This window comes from Anopheles cruzii, chromosome 2, assembly GCF_943734635.1.
Source record: "Anopheles cruzii chromosome 2, idAnoCruzAS_RS32_06, whole genome shotgun sequence".
Lineage (NCBI taxonomy): Eukaryota > Metazoa > Arthropoda > Insecta > Diptera > Culicidae > Anopheles > Anopheles cruzii.
Window position 1 is genome coordinate 4,294,870 of NC_069144.1, and position 16,947 is coordinate 4,311,816.

Sequence of the window (16,947 nt, forward strand, 5' to 3'; positions counted from 1 at the left end):
GTCAGACCTGAAAGATCAACCTCACGATCGGTTGTTTGCTCACACTCGTGCCTCCGTTCGCGTTCGCGGGGATTGTTATTGTTTTTGTGTGTGTGTCGGTGTGTGTCTGTGTGCTCGCGGACGTTCGCGGCATCTCTCCGTCCGTTTCGGTTTCTTCGCCGCCGCCGTCGTCGTAAGTCGTAAGTGGTGGTTGTGTTTGCGCTCCTCAGCCCCAGCAGTGACCGGAGCCAACTCTGGCCGAGTATTATTCAAATTTAACGGTGTGAAAACGGGTGCCATTCCCGGTGATTGCGGGTCATTTAAGCAAACTCCTCGTCCTCGTGTCGATGGGTGCGTGGGCTGACCGCCGCGGGATAGTAGATGGCCGTTAGATGCGGAAAACAATCGGCCTCCGTTTTCAGTCGGTCGTCCAACACGGTCATTGATGTCGCTCGGGCCATTTTCATTACCCCGTAGCGTTTTCCCGGACCCGGTGTCCCGGAGTCGGTGGTCCGGATAAAAACACGGAAAAGCAATCGCTAGACAGATCTCGTGATGCGCGATCTCGATGTACCGCGATCGCTTGCCGCACTGGTGAGGTGAAAATTAATAGATCGTCGCTTCACACCGCCAGTAATTGCCCATTGAAAGCCCGGTCTTCCGGTCCGCCGGAGTCGGAACAGTGTCCCCAATAGAAAGAAGTGTGTCGAAGGGCGTCCGAAAGGTCCCCCTGGGGGGTTTAGAGGAGACGGATTTGATGACCCTCCGACGGCCGGTCGCTTATCTCAAACGGGCCAGCTGTCGCTAGCCGCGAACGTGAGAAAGGGCACCGCGGCCTCCTCGTAGATCGGTAGACCAAAGGTACAATTCGGCCACGTGCGCCGCGTGTCAGGTGGGAAAAGGCGAGCCGTACTTTCCATCGTCCAGCGAGAAAGATCGCCCGCCGCGCAACCGTTAAATCACACTAGAGTGATCATCATCAGGAGCTCGTTGAAGTGAGGTGCGTTACGTCCAGTGCGGTGGCTTTTAGTGATCGCCCTGTGCAATGTGAATAAGGTGCAAGATAAAATTCACCGCGATCGTAACTTACGCACCGCGTCCGACGCATGTGCGTAACTCCTGCGCACGGAGCGAAATTCTTAACGGTCTTCCGTGACTTATGGAAATTAAGTAATTAAAAGATTTCGCCTCATCATCACCATTGGCCAGCATATCGCTATCGCAGCCGTCCATTATTACCGGTGCAGTGTGTGCGTGCCGTACGTACGTGCCGTTGTCGACCCCGGGAGTCATCAATCATCCGCGGGCCGCGCAAGCATAACCAGACCGGCACCGTCCAGAGTGTTTCCGCTCGTGCGTTGGTGGGACACGTGTTGAGTGTGGAGTGTTTGGGTCTTTCCGTTCGCTTGCGTTGAAAAACGAAACCAACGAAAAGAGAAAGAAAGGAAAGAAAAGAAAAAAAGCTATCCACCAACCAACAACATAACGCCCCACGACGCCCATCGGAATCGGAAAGGATCATAAACAGCAGCCACACGCGGGAAGGCGAGAAGGTAAACGGCTCAGAAAATATTGGTCAGCAATTAATGTGTAAAATCGAGTCAACTTTCACACGCCGACGTCGCTTTCGGGGATCTAGTTTTTTTGTTGCTGCGCACTGCGGTCCGAGCCTGGGCTGTGTTGTTGTTTTACTATTTGTTTTCCATTCATAGCGACCGACCGACGGACGGACCAGCCGGCCGGTCAGAGGCGGTCGTATGATTTCGCTTTTTAGAGCCCGCTGATGGCCGGCCAGTTGTCAGGCCGGGTCGGTAGAGCCAAACCAAATGGTGCTGCTGCTCTTTACTTAATTGATTGTGATATTGACGGGACCAGGGACAACGACTTCATAGCTCTACACTCATCTAGGCTGGGAGACAAGCGAAACAAGCAAGTGAAGCGAAGAAGCTGCGAATGAATTCGTAACAAACCAGGTTACAGGCACGTTGAAGACCAGCTGCGAATGAAACTGAAACTGAACCAACAGATCAGCGTGGGGAAGCCAGCATAGGGAAAGAAATAAAATAAGATAAATAAAACAAAAAACCTGACCCGCACCCGGGGGTCGGAACAGTCGGACCGGGCGGAGTGGAATGTAGTAAAACAAATAAGTACAGAATAATGACAGATACAAGTGTGCAGAGCGGAGAGTTCGTCGCCTGCGCCTGCGCCCGGGGCTCGCTTCGAAGTCACACCGAGGAGAAGAAAATGCTGCAAATACGCAACGCGGCGACACATGGGCAAAGCAAAAAAAACGGATCACTGCGCTGGATGCGATTGCGCAAAGCGTCATCGTACGCTGGGGTAACCTGGCTCTGGGCAACCCCAGCCCAGCAGCCAGGAGCAGAAAGGGAAAGGGCACACGCCACACACACACACACACATACGGGTGAGTTTGGCCCGCACACAACCAGCGAGAGTTCACCCCACGGTGGTGTGTTGAAGTGTCGAGCCCCTGGCCCGACCGCAAACGGTCGATCGAAACGAAAGACTTTGCAAGCGACGAACCCGTCGTCGGCGCTAGAAGGGGGCGCGACAAAGATCGAACTCGATCGTTCGCGCCGCTTCGAAATGAAATATTACCCCGGCATATTTGTCCGTCCGCGTTGGTCCCGGGTGCCAGGCCCTCCCAGGTGTGTGGCACACGCACACGGTGGGATCGATGCGTGCCGGGTCGCTGGACATAATTGATACTTGCGTCGTGTGTTTCTGTGGACCCGAAGCTCGATTACGATCGGGGCGGCTCGTTTCTGCGGTAATCCGTGCGTTTGTCAAAGGAGTACACGCAACTAGCAACGGCACGCACGGACGGACGCGATCGTGTCATTGATCACGCGCGCGAGATCGGAAAATCCCGGTAGCACCAGTAGCCCCAGTTAAATACATGCAAATAATGGGTTTCGGGGTAGCGGTGAAGGGAACGCGAAAACGAAGACCATCGTAATAATAATAAGGGCCCGCGTTTGCGTCTTTCATCTCGGGCGCAAAATCTTACACCGCGGGACCGGCACCAGATCGCTATCGCCTCCAGATCTCGTTGCGCTGATGATAGTCACGGAGCCTAAACAGGTGTTTAATAATTATGGAGCCAGCCCGTTTCGTGGCTGGCTCTTTTGGGGTCTTTTGCTTTACCTTCACCACGGCCGTCCTGTGCTTAAGAACTTCATCGACGGGCTCTTTAAATTCGAACCACCAGTTACCGGTGATGCTGGGTCCGGTGTGGCTCAGAAGATGGTTTCGAATCACTTCCGACAACCGAAATGTAGGGCCCGGGCCTGGGCCTGGGCCAGCTGTTGTTGTGACCTGTGAGCCGTGCTCAACTTTCTTTGACCTTCCTTCCTGTGTGCCATCCAAAAGCAACCCGGCCGCGAAGTGCAAAACACCACACACGGAACGCGCCCGCGGAAGAAAGCAAACAAAAAAGTGGAAAACAGCTGCCGAGCAGAGCAAAAACGGTTGTCTAATTTACGATTTCATTACCACCATTATGATATGGCCTAGTTCGCTGGAGCGTTTTGTTTGTTTTCTTTGGCGCCCGAGTGCCCGCGCGAGGTCTTACCACGTTTCGGAGTACGTTCCGCATGCTCTCTGCACATGAGTGATTTCGGACAAGCCAACAGTCTCAACGGGAGGGCAACGGACGGAAGGCCCCCGGCGAAGGCTTCTTCGGCGGAAAGGCCGGAGGTCTTAGGCCATGCTGGAGGCCCGGTAAAATTCCCGCGAACGCGTGTGACGATCGGCCCTCGACGATCACGCTGTCGATAACGCCTATTTGATGTTATTTCTCCCCTCGGGCAGGATGAAGTAATAGCCTGCCGGGCAAGGAGAAATTGACCAACGGTTGCGGTCGTCCGTTTGGCCTAGGCCTAATTGATGTCTGCTTGACGTCTCTGCGTCCTGTGAAGGTTTTTCGGTGACTGGCGAACACACAAAGTCGTGTGGAGCAGGTTCTTTAGTGCGGCAGAAGTGGCTTTGCTTCGCTGCCGATCCCCGTAGTGGTGGTTCAGTAACCGCCAGCAAGCGGCCACTATCTGGCTGCTTAATTCCGTCTGCACGCTCCACGCCCATCGAAAGACCCACGGGTACATCAGGAACCGTTCTGCTTGCTGGGCAGCTTTATTGAACCATCAAAAAACCAGGTGCCGTACCGGAGTATTCGGAGCATGTTTATGTTTGCCTGGTTACGGTTCTGCATAATTCCTTCCCCTTCGGCCGTGTTCGCCAACGCCCCATTAAGACCACGGCGCGCTATCAGCGTGCGATCCCGTTAGGCCACCGGGGAAGATACGGGCTCCGGCTCCAAAGTTTTCCGCTCGAATAATAAGTAGCCTCATTGGCGAGCCTGTCGATTAAAAATGGGCGCGCCGGCGCGGTTCCACCGGGCCCGGTTCCGGGAGAGTTCTGGTCGTTGGCGCAGGCAGAAAAAGAAACGGAACGATGAGAGAACTTCCGTCACTTCTAGATAACGCTTGGCTTGGGCGTTGAGTTGAAGGAACTCTCGGCAACACTGCGCAGAAGCATTAGATCGCGATTGAGTCCACCGCCTCCAGACCTGCTCTTTGGAGTTTAATAATTGTGATTTATGAAAGTGCATAAGCAAAGGGGGGCGTGGAGAGTGTCACCGGCGCCGTGGGTTCAACAGCGGACAGAATGGGATGAAAATCCGTTCCCAGCCGGGCTGGGGACGGGTTGCGATTCTGGGCCCCTGATTAATGCGGCTCCACTCTGTGGCATGGGCGAGCATTTATGCGGCGCCGCGTTTATTCCGTATTCAGCGGGTGTTACGCCCGAGCGCTACGTGTCCTATGTCGCCAGCGGATTCTAAGGCGTACCCGTACCCGCCGTAGACAAGGGCAGAATATAATTGCGCCTTTACTGAACTGAATGCTTTTATTGCTCCAAATGAATTAATTATAGGGTGCACCGCGAGCACCGTGCAGTTATTAAATCGTTCAAGGATTCGAAAGGGACTCGCGGTCTTAGACTTTGACCTCAACCTGGCAGGTAGGATTCCGCTGTTTGCGACCACAGAAACATTTTCCCATATTCTTAATCCACTATCTTGGAGGCTCAGGTCCGACGGTCGTAGGAACTGATCACCGGCAAGATAATCATGTCGGCGGTGTTCGTTGATGAAAATGATTTAATTGCGACATTAACCTCCTAACGGGGGAAATGACAGTCAGTGTCAATAAGCTTGGCCTTTTATCGCCTTGAAAGGTTCTGGCTGGCCCTCTACAGGAAACCCGGTTAAGCGGCTGCTTAATGAACAACCGCCGCCATCATCACCATTCGTTGTCGCAATTGTCAACATGTCTCCGTGGTAATCGCGGCCTGGTCCATTGTCCGGATTCCGGATAACTAGTTTGAGGTCGGCTCTAATGTCTCGGACCCCAAGAACACTTGTCACCGGCCGGGTAATTGCTGGTCGGGCTTGTTCGGCCCGAGCTACTTAAGGCCCAACTGCTGCTGACCCCGGAGCGAATCTACGGACCGTGCCGGAGCCGGTTCGAAAGCACCACGGGTAAAAGCACCACGGCTTTCGGAGTGAAGGGTGAAGTCTTACCGTCCAAAACTAGTCTTTCACCAGCGCAGCGGAGGCCGATGATGGCCACCGGACGGTACGGTTCCCTGCGAATGCACATCTTTTGCAAGGCTCCACGGCGGTGCTGGGAAGGGAAAGCTTCGCTTCTTTACCGGTGGAGCGCGGTGCGCAACGGAGCGCTACGGAGTCGGTGGCCGGTACCGGCTGCCGGATCGTGCCGGGTTCTACTTCGGTGACGCTCGTCCCGGTGAACTATGGCGCAATGGCTTTCGGTTGGCAGCCGGCGCCCGAGATCGTTGGCCACCGATATGGCGAGGGCCCTCACGTACTCCGTCACGATGATGATGTTGTGGCCGTTCGATGGTACTCCACAGAGAGAGAGAGAGGGACGTACCAAACCGAATGGAACGATCGTTGGGCTGGCCGGTGCGTGATCAGTGAGCAGAAAATAAAAGCAAATTCCCTTAGCCAGCAACGCTACTTATTCTGCACCAGCAACCAACCGGCTCCGAAGACGTTTCGCCATTTTTGTGGCAGGCGACCGGAAAGAGTCTGCCAAAGGGGAATTGTTAATTCCTGGTCCGAACGCCGGCCGGCCTGGTGTTAAAATGTACGGTGTACGTATTAATTTACAAATTAGTAAGTTCTCGTTCGGAAACGGTTTCTCTCTAACCGTTCGAGAGCCATCATTAGCATTGGCCTCCACCGTTGAATAAATAAGTCTCGGCAGACGCCTGGGGGGACTATGGTGAATGATGGGCTCCTTCATCGCGGAATGAATCAAACCAGCCGGGGGAAGTAGATAGGCGCCCCGTTCGGTTGTCCATGAATAATGTAATATGGAAGAGGAGCGTAGCACACGGATCGATATGATTTGTTCGGATTTAATCCTCCTGCTCGCGACGATCAACCGCCGTTTTATCGTCACTCAAGAACGATCTCGTCCGACGCACGGCTCAAGATGGCTCTTGCGGCGGGCTTACGGAGCTCATTAGCTATGGTCCGCCGCTCCGGGCAAACAGACTCTATTTGGCCGCGGCCGGATTTCGGCAGACGCAAAGTGCGTCTAGGTGCGCTGTTGAACTTTCAAATTAGCCGACGGCTCCGTTGGCCGGAGATTGCACTGATTTTCGACATCTCTACGCGCCGATCTCACTCGAGCAGATCTAAGCTGCCATAATATATGCCGCACTTGGCAGTGGCGGCGGCGGTCGTTTTGGGGGTGATTTCGAATTTGTTATGTCTTCTCGGCCAGGCCGGCCACAAACGGCGCGTTCACTTCCCGGCGCGTTTGCTTTACTCTCGAATTGGCTGCCATTCGCCGTTTGAAAGCAACCTTGCGTGCGTTGCGGTTCTGTTGTTGTTGTGCGCGCGCCCCGTTTATGCTCTTTTTGCCTTGCCTGGTTTTAATGCTTATGTTTGATTGTTTGCTCCAACACACCGGTCGGTCGATTTTATTTCTTGGGGCCAGCACAGAAATCGGTTGTGTGTCACGCGGCGACGACCACGACGCCGCCGCCGTCTGTTTTGCAACAGCACATTGGCTCGTCGCGGCGAATTAGCAATCGTTTTGTTGTTTTTCGTGTTTTCATACATGTCTGCGTGCTGCGCGGACCACTTTTAAAACATGTGTGCCGAATCGGTTAGCAAATTCTAACCCATTAGAGACCGAGGGGCAAACAAGGACCCAACACCGGGCTATGGCGCCCGGCGGCATTTCGTTGTTTTATGGTTCGCGTGTCCGTGTGAGCGAACGTTTGAGTGTGCCGGTGGGATTATCGCTTCCACGCAGGCGATTAAGGATCTGGTAGCCGCAGGTAGCCGCGCCAGTGAAGGCACTGATTACGGCGGCGACTAATCGCTGGCGCGTGATTGCGAGCGAGTCCTTGAACCGGTTTGTTCGATCGCCATTAAAGTGCCGCGGGACCGTGTCAGCTTTCAGCTCCTTCTAAGACCGCAGACTGGATTGAAAAGACCATCCACACGGCAGGGGCATGGCCCGGTAATGAGGTGTCAATCGGTTCGTAATCTGGGGCCACGCACCGCGCGACCCGCAGCTGTCAGAACGGTGATCGTGTGCTCACCAGTTGGGAATTGTATTCAAATTTCAAGGACCACCTGTTCCGGGCACCGGATCCGATGGCTCCCGTCACCGAATGTGAGCATGGATCCGGTTATGGATACTTGTCCATGATGGTCAATTTTCGGCACAAGAAAATCAGTGTATTGAGTGTACAACAGATGGGGTTTCGGTTTAGTTGGGGAACTTTGCAGATAAAGTTGCTCGAATCGATGTTGAACAAAGTCAATGGAATTGGCTGCGAATACGCACAGCTGGCCCCGTGCCACAGGATGCACTAAATGCGCAGCGATGGGAAAAGCAAAAGAACGGCAGGAAATTGCAAAGTATCGTCACATCCTGTCCCGTGGCACGACACTCTGTCGGACACACTGATTCGGAAACCTTGCAAAACCCACCGGCTGTCGGCTTTGTCGGGCCACAGGACGCATCAAAGTAAGGTCCGGACCCCTCAGCCCAGCACTTTAACTTCATTTAACGCCCGTCTTTTTTCGCACCAAAAATCCCAAATGTTTGAGAGACGGACAAAAAACTCCCGAACCAACCGGTGGGCCCCAAGCCTCAAGATAGTGCGCATAGTTCGTACGGGCCGCCGTGACACACTGATGGCAATCAATCAATTTGCTTTTGATCGGTAACGGCGTGTGCATACTTATCAGAGACCCGCACGGTTCAGGTGTAACGGCTACGTCGAGGCATGCGACTGTCCCGATCGACGCCGATGGTGCAGGAGCATTTGAAATATTTCCAACCACGGACCACAGACCACTGGGGGGCATTGCGCGGGGGTCCGTGTGTCGCTGAAAGGTGGCCGCAGAATAAAGGAGAACACCATAGAATGGGGATGGTCGTTCGAGTTACGAAGAAAAATGGCCCTCACCTGTAAGAGAGTGAGGCCCATAACGAAATCACATCACGATTTTCGGAGTCGATGGGTCCGCAGCGTGAATTTCTCATGGAGTCAGTCCTTGAGAACCCCCGACGCCGGGGTTCAGGGTATCTGGGCGTACCGCGCTGGGGGAAATGGCCTCTGGATGGGCGAAGGGGCTGGTTTTTGGAACCGCTCGTCTTCGTGTTTTGCTCACATTCGCTTCATTGTCACCCGGTCCGGTTTGACAGATGGAACGTGCAACAATGTTTACTGGGATCGACCATAACCTCCGCGCAAAAAAGAAAAAAACCGTAGCATGCTTTGCGAAATGCAAAGGCCAGCCCATCACGCGCGAAAATTTGGGTTCTGAGGAACACACCCTGGGAACTGCACCACTCCCGGCCGGCCCGTCAGACGTCCGTGTTTTATGGCGTCATTTAATGGCGGAACCATACTGTTGCACAGCGAGTGGCGTGAATTTGCATTCACTTCCTACAGCATGCGCGTTGCAGCGCGCCTTTATGGGGGGTGCCGGTTAGAGATCGGCTCCATCCGGGCGTTCCGCGGGGGCTTCTTGCGCAAAAACCGCGCTCGATTCAAGGTTCCTTCCTCATCGAATCGTCGTCCGAAAAGGTCACCCGGGGCGCCAGAGCGCGAGCCGACTATTAAGATAATTGAATGTGGACCGCCAATTATGAGGCTCTCGAAGAAGGATCGCCTCGCGCGTTCATCTTTCGTGTTTACGCTAGCCCAAAGCGTGTGTCTTGCAAAACAGCGCGAAAATGTGGGGGGTTTAGGAGGCCCACCAACCGGGCCCGCGGTTGATCGATCGCTAGATTCGTTAGCTGCCGGCGCGGACCACGTGGAAGGTGTCGCCACATGCTATTCGCTGCGGGCGATCGATTTTTAAACGATCGCGCGAACACGATCCTAGCCTGCCAGCGCTGGCTGGCTAACGCCACCTGACGCCAACGCCGGTGTTCACAAATCATATCGCCATCATCGCTGCGACCGATGGGCCGCTGTCGAAAGCGCGGGCCTCGTGGCCTCACAACGCGCGGTAATTAATATTCATATATTCCAAAGCGAAATATGCCCATTTGGGGTGGTGCGTTGGGTTGGGCCCGTGTGTGTGCCGATACGCTCTGTCCGTGACATAATTAAGACACCACCCAACCCCAACCACCTCGGGGGTGCTCGGGGGCATGGAAGTATGCTCCCTATTGTGCGCACGTCGTCGTCGTCGAAGATCGACGTGCTTTCTCAGCGCACGCCATTCTCGATTGATTCATGCGGCCCGCGAGAGACCCGCTCGCCCCAAACGAGGTCGGTAGGCGTCAAGTGTTAGACACTTTCGGACCCAATCCGCGCCTGAAGAAGATCGCAGGTGCCCAGGCCGAGCGGGGGCTTCCACTTCTGGCGCCGCTCCATCGCTGACCTGCGTTTGGTGGTAGCAATCTTCTCGGAACAAACGGTACCCCGGGTCCCAAGTCGTGGCGCTGCCGTGAAGCCGAGTGGGCTGACCTGGTTGGGAACACGCGTGGCAAGCCCGTGGTACAATGGTTGTATACCGTCTCGTCTCGTACTCCAAGTAATTAAACTCCTGGGAACGCTTGGCAAGAACAACGTGGCGCCCTTTTCTTGGGCCACACTTTTCGGGCCTTCGAGAGCACTCCGCTAGAGGTGCGAGGCGCAGCTCCCGGAGCGCTTCTGGTCCAAAAGTTCTGTACAGCAAACTCGTGACTGACGAGGCCTCGGTGCACGGTGTGTATATGTAGATCGGCACAAAGGTTAACGCGGAACGGCACAACAGGATCCGCTACACGGCACCGAAGGAGCGGTGATCGCGTTTCCGCGAACGTAATGTGTATCACACGCCGCCGCTGCCACCGATGTTTGATATCGTGATTATTCAAATTACTGGATCAGGTGTTCAGGCGGCCGATCCTCCTCCGACCACCCGACCGCCGGGACCGGGATCTTGTGTACCGATTGAGCAATTGTGGTTCGAGTAGCGGCAACCGGAGCCGGAATGTAACTGCATTTTCCATTAACGAGCCCACCTCGGTTACTAATTGTGTGTCAATGGGGTTGTGTCAGGAGGAAAGCAGAAAAAAATGCGGTACGGACTGATGCTGCTGCTGCTGCTACTCGGCCGCGACTTGGAGAAGGCTTCAGCTTATCTTGGACAATTAATAAAGTGGTTCCCATTACACTAAAAGCGCAATCAATCAGCTGAGCGATAGGGGTTTAATTGGACACCAGAGTTAGCGTTTACCGGTGATTGGTGGTCTTACCATCTTAAAATGAATCACTTTGTCAAAATCTATTTATTCAAACGAATCACTTTCAACCGATACGTCGGACGTTGATGAAGTAAAACAAATTTATTCGGCACAATAAATCAGAGAATTGGGATGCAATAGTTTACCCTTGAACTTAACGTAGATTCCGATTCTGCGCTTCATTACACTTTTTGTTACTTTAATTTGACTTTAACTTTAATTTTAAATCTTACACCTGAGACATTGTAATTGATATTGCATACATTTAGGCGTCAAGGTTGCTCACGATTGTTATCAATTTTTCCAAATACCACATATTGTAATGAATTATTCAATAATAGTTTGGAAATGGTTAAACTAGTTTACCTCGAGCGATAACGGTTTCCCTGACACACTCGCACACACATAATTTAGCCCGGCTTGACCTTCACATGGCACGGTTTCGGTTTTCGAATGCTTTATTTTTATCTTTCGAATTGATTCGACCCACCAATCGTCCGTTTCGCGTGTGGCGTGACATTTCTCACGCGCTCGGTGGGTTTCGGCGCATTCGCCACACACGTTCGCCCAGCAACAACGTCCGTTTTCGGGCCCCCCTTTATGTCAGTTTCCGCTGGTTTCCGCGCACCGGGGTTAATAATCGCATCGCCGCACCAAATTACAATCAACACACGCAACCCAATTTCCTGCCCGAGCTCCGGCCGAAAAAGAGCGGCTGACGGGTGGCTGACTTCGCCGGCTGACTGGCAGCCAATGGAGTTTTGGATACCTTAGCCGTCCGAGTTTCCCGGCCGGCCCCAAAAATTTCGATTTCCTGCGACCGTGAGCCTCTGGGACTGGGACGGCAGCGTCAGTGCACCACGTAACCGCGGTGGCCAATGTTGCACCTGTTGCATAATCGGCCACCATAATCTCCCCCGGACGTTCGGACCACTGGATCGGTTTGACGGCAATTATCATCACGTCAGGGCCATCTTTGGGCTCGTTCTGCGAATCCTTTCTTTTTAATTTTCGGAAGTAAAACTCCAATTTCGAGGATCTCTTGGAACGAACTAATTGTTGCTCTGTGTTCTTTTTTTCTTGCAGCCCATTCATATCCTTCACGACGACTTGAGGCGATGATCATGCAGATCAACCGGTGATCGAACTGCAGACTAAGACGACGACGACGACAATAAACGAATCAAGAATGAGCAGTGGAGCAAGTGGAGGCAGTGGCGGTGCGGCGGTGGTACTGGCCGAACATCGGGCGAAAATTTTGGCCACCGCCGGCGGTGCCCGGAATCAGTCCCATCAATGGGGCGGAAGGCAGGACCGTCAACGACCGTCACCAATCGGAGCCAGTGCCGTAGCCAGTGGATCCGGTTATCGGAGGATTCTAAAGGAAGCGTTTTCAAAGGGCGATCCACAGGACAGTGACGCCGAAGACGATAGTGCGTCGGTGCAGAGCGAGGACCGGGAGTCGTCCTCGGGAACGGTGAGCGACTGCTCGGTCGATGAGATCCCGGTGTGGATTAAGGGAGAGCAGCGGTGGATCTCGGGCGTGACGGAGGACACGACGTGTGAAGACTTGATCGAGGTGCTGCTACAACAGGATCTACCCCAGCAACAACCAGGAGCTGCGGCGGCGGCGGTGTCGTCGGACTACTGCATCACCGAACGGTGGCGACAGGTGGAGCAGGTGTTGGACCGGGGGACGAAGATTTGGCAGATCTGGACCGCATGGGGCAAAGCGCAACCGGAGGTAAGGCTTCGCTCTACTCTTAAGAGCGATAAATAGCACAAGATAGGACACTTCGGGTTCTTAACGGGTCCGACTGACAATCGTCTAACCTTCTACGCCAATTCTCACGACCGTTCGGAAATGTTAAGGGCCTCTTAAGGGGGCCGACTGAAGCCTTACGCTAAGGTCTAAGTCGCATGCCGCTATGGTTGAAGATAAATCAACGCATGCGAAGTTGCTCTTTCCAAGGAGAAGCCGCTCTCAAGTGTGGTCTAGCCGCACCGACGTCTATCAAGCGATCGGTAGACCAATTTATTGACAAGCGGTCCCATTAGACGGACACCTCAAGGTTATCAAGGGTGGCCTCATAGCGCAGCGTGGCCTGAAGTCGCTAACCAATGTTTTCCTTCCCATCGTGAACAGGTGAAATTTATTCTCCGCCGAGTTGATGGCTCACATGGCCCAGGTGGTGGCCCGAGTGGTGCCGCGAAAGGCGGTAACGGGGCCACCGGCGCAACGACGACAGGGACGGGGACGGGTGTCGTCGAGCGAGACCGGGACAGTGGTCGGGGAAGCCCGACGGGAAGCATCAACAGTGCGATCGTGCGTCGCAAACGGCACCGGGCCCAGAAGTCGACCTTCGCCTGGATGACGCACGGCCAGACGATCCACCCGAAGTCATCGAAAACGTCGATCGAGCGCCTGATGAAGCTGATCCTCGAGCAGGGTGACATCATCCAGCAGCAGCTGTCAAAGTTACGGTAGGTGTGAAAGGAGCGCCCTCTGCGTGGTATTATCATACTAATCGCTCCGCGTTTCGATTCTAGCGACCGAGAGATACAGATCAGCTCGATCGAGGAGGAGCGCCACCGGTTACGGGAACGGGAGCACGGCAAGAACTATCTGCTCGAGACGTACCTGAAGGGGCTGTCGGAGGCGACCGAAACGGACCCGAATGCGCTCGACAGTGGCATCACGTCGGAGGCCACCACGACGGCCTCTCCGGAGATGGACTTTGCTCCGGAGAACGACTCTGATCTGGCATCGGCCGACGACTCGGCATGTGTGAAGGAACAAATCAAGCTGCTGGAGAAGATCGTCTCGCTGAACAAACAGATCCAACGCGAGGAAGAGTCCGCCGTGAAGCTGTTCGAACGTGTCCGACGCTACCAACTGGAAGATCCTCCTCCCGATCAGACCAAGCTTCAACTGGAGGAGGCACTGGCGAAGCTAAACACTACCATCGAACAGGACACGACCGAGTTGCGCCTGATCGACGAAAGCCTACACCAATCCGATGAGCTGCTGCGCGAGAAGACCGAACTCCTGAGAAGTCTGGCCGAAGAGCTTCTCAGTCAGGAAGAAGGCGAGACCCGTGCACCCGATGGACCCAAAGTGATCATGGATTTCTCGCAACCCAACCCGGTGATGCGAGTCGACCGGGGTTCAACCGATCAGCCCGACCACGCATTCACCAACCATCATCCACCACTGCCGCACACCACGGGGACGATTAGACCGGGCATGAAACACAGCTACCCGCTCTATCCGATCGCCGAGAATCCTCCGCCGGCCACCAGGGGGTTGACACCACCGATTGCTGTTGGTCCGGGCGAGCCCGCAAAGATCGTCATCGCGAGCAGCACTCTGCCGAGGAACTTCCAGCGCCCGGTGATGACGGTCCCGGTGCCAGCTCCGATTCCGGACGCGACCGGTATCTCCGTGCATCAAATCAACAAGTTCATCCAGTGCAGCAACAACCTGGGCACCAACTGCAACAGCAACAAGGACGACAAGATGTGCCCGAAGCAGCTGTTCCATTCGGCCGTCTCGTCCGCCGCCGAGTGTCAACCGTCTCCACCGGTGACACAGCCACAGCAGGGACTCCTGGATGACCTAACCTGCATGGGAACGCTTGTGTAGCGGGGACTCTATCGAAGGAAACAACAAAGCAGAGCTGGAGGAGAAGAGTATACAATACGTGTTAAGGATGAAGCAAACCTTTCGCAACCAAATCGTACGAAACCGAAGAATTAAAGCACAGCAAGGGCGTGTGCTAAAGAACGAAAGATAACGTTTAGTCGATAGGCTTATTATGAGAAAGACACGGGACAAAGAGGGAAATGAGACGTAACAAAATATTTAACTAACACGTTAACTAAAGCTACACACTATACAATTGTTTTCTATATTTGTTCGTATAGACGTACTACCCTTTGTTTGTTCTGAAAGCATCGTTCGAGAGAGCCTTATATTTTGCCGTCGCTTAGAGTAACACACTGTTTGTTAGCTAGTCAACTGGTAAGATTTCAAAGCATTTCCGAGTAAACGATGGCTTTTTGTGTTTTTGTGGTCGCGCGGCCTGGTTGGACACCGACGACAGTTCGGAGAGGGCCACTATATTTAATCCCAAATCGTAGAAGCTCGTACTCTTTCCCGATATTACCGATATTTTGTTGGGGTTCGATGTCGAGCAAATAAGAATTGTTAAACGTTTATCAGTAAGCCACAAACAAAAGGCAAAGCCGGGGCCGGGCACTATTGCAGGTACTGGGGGTAATGTAGCCAAAAACATGTTCAATCGTTCAAAAGAAATAGAATAAAACGTATTTTTTTCAGTAAACAAAAACGCGGCATTTAAGTGGGACTTGATTGTTTGCCTTCGCCAAAGATGCACTCCAAGCGTGTGATCGGTGCATCGTCATCGGTGCATCAAAAGCTTCCCGGGCTCTGCAGGCTCCATCAACCCGTGTGACGCAAATGACGTGCCTGCAGGATCTGCAAGCTCCCCTTTAGCCAAACGTCTTACTCGCGGAAACACAAACGTTCGCGGAAGATGTAAATCAAGATGCGAAACTTTTGGCACTTGCTCTCGCTGCGACCGCTGCGCTCTGAATCTTAAAACCCCAAATCGTTTAAATCCTAGAAAACTGTAAACAAAGGCTCGGCTCGGCGCGATTCGGAAGGAACGATGTGGCTAAATAACTCGCACGAAAGCGCACAATCACGTGGCTGCGCGAGGCAAACTTTCGATCGATTTTCTTCCGGCCACCGCTTCCAGGCAACGAGCTCCTCGGAAGACGCAGATCGCAAACGGGACGACGGCGTTTCGACACGGGAATGAAATAAAAGTTGAGAAAAATGCCGCAAAAGTACGTGATTAGCATTGACAATCTGAGCACGGCGCCCGTCCCCGGGTGGCGGCTGGCCGCTCACTCGGTGAATGAATCCTTCGTGAGGATAAGAGTTGAAGACAGTGTGCCACCGACCAACCCAGCAGAGCGCGGGTTCGCTAAATCCCAGTAAACAACTGAAAAGAATGCAAAATGTTGAGGAAAGCGTTTTTCGGTGGCATTTTCGTCCGTCGTTTAGTTCGTCCTTTCCAGCGCTAGGTCCTGGTGCTTGTGGCTTCAGTCAAACGGAACGTTCTCTCGCTTCGCCGGTTGTGTACTTTTCGGCTGATTTCGAACATGTCTTTTTTCGCAACGGGGGTCGACGGGTGGCCGTCGACAGGATGCGTCTTTCGGTGCTGCAGCAGTTCCCGGTGGGGCAAGTAGCAACACTCATTGTGTTGATGCTCTGCTGTGAGCATTTCTTGATCGATTCTTTAAGAGGTTTTAAGACGGTGTAAATAATACTGTCACGGGGAATGATACCGGAGTGTCTGAAGGGGATTTCAACTGTTGGTTCCTTGAGCTTGGAGTGTGTTCAAAGTTTGCGCTAATTAAACGTTCGATCTTACGTTAAATTCTGTTAATAGTGTGAAGTAATTGTAATCAATTTGTGGTGTGTTATTTTATTGTAAATAATCTATTTTAAAGTAAAACAATCTCAAAAAAAATGTAAGGACACTTATTGAGATCTTATCAGACTGCCAGGGCCCGCTTACGGTACAATCGTGGAAACTATTAAATATTGCCATTAAAAATTCCTCCTCCATTACTTAGTCTTAATTGAATTGAGATGCGCCTCAAAGGGTGCGGTGCCCAAGCCGTGCGCCCATTTGAATTTATTCCATTTAACGTGAAACCTTTCTGGTGCATTTACATCACCCAAAAGTCACCAGACTGTAAAATTACCGTCCTACACAGTTCTGCACTATCCTCGGTGACATCGTGAAGCCGTTCCAAAGGGGCACCGGGCACCCGGGTTTTTGTTGCGCCTCACTCACTCGGCTGTCGCTCGGTCGTATAATAATTTAAATTTCACCAAATTCGCCTTTGCTCCTTAAGCGGATTAAAAATTTCTCTGATCTGATTGCCTTCCCGTTTCGGGGGACCGTTGCAAAAATTGGCAACTGGACCTCCGCCGGAGCGATAGTGGGCTAGCGAATCGCAACCAAGATCGCTCTTGATCTGCGGGCGCAAATGCGGGCATTGCTGCGATGGGGTTTCCACGCCCCGCCGAAATGCATCCTTTCGTTGG

The 16,947-nt window shown here is 53.3% G+C and overlaps 1 protein-coding gene across 1 annotated transcript; it reads left to right on the plus strand.

The window, feature by feature from the left end:
- Positions 1–1,416: 1,416 nt before the first annotated feature.
- LOC128267752 (ras association domain-containing protein 10) lies at positions 1,417–15,083 on the plus strand. Its single transcript, XM_053004655.1, has 4 exons — positions 1,417–1,532; positions 11,886–12,543; positions 12,946–13,283; positions 13,350–15,083. The coding sequence occupies exons 2-4, from the start codon at positions 11,989–11,991 to the stop codon at positions 14,443–14,445; spliced, it is 1,989 nt and encodes a 662-aa protein (XP_052860615.1). The 5' UTR covers positions 1,417–1,532; positions 11,886–11,988; the 3' UTR covers positions 14,446–15,083.
- The last annotated feature ends 1,864 nt before the right edge of the window (positions 15,084–16,947 follow it).

Excerpts from the sequence above, each read along its gene's own strand:
- LOC128267752 (XM_053004655.1), top strand. The coding sequence starts at position 11,989 with ATGAGCAGTGGAGCAAGTGGAGGCAGTGGCGGTGCGGCGGTGGTACTG. Across the intron at positions 12,544-12,945 it reads GGGGCAAAGCGCAACCGGAG|GTGAAATTTATTCTCCGCCG; the intron begins GTAAGGCTTCGC and ends CATCGTGAACAG. Across the intron at positions 13,284-13,349 it reads CAGCAGCTGTCAAAGTTACG|CGACCGAGAGATACAGATCA; the intron begins GTAGGTGTGAAA and ends TTTCGATTCTAG.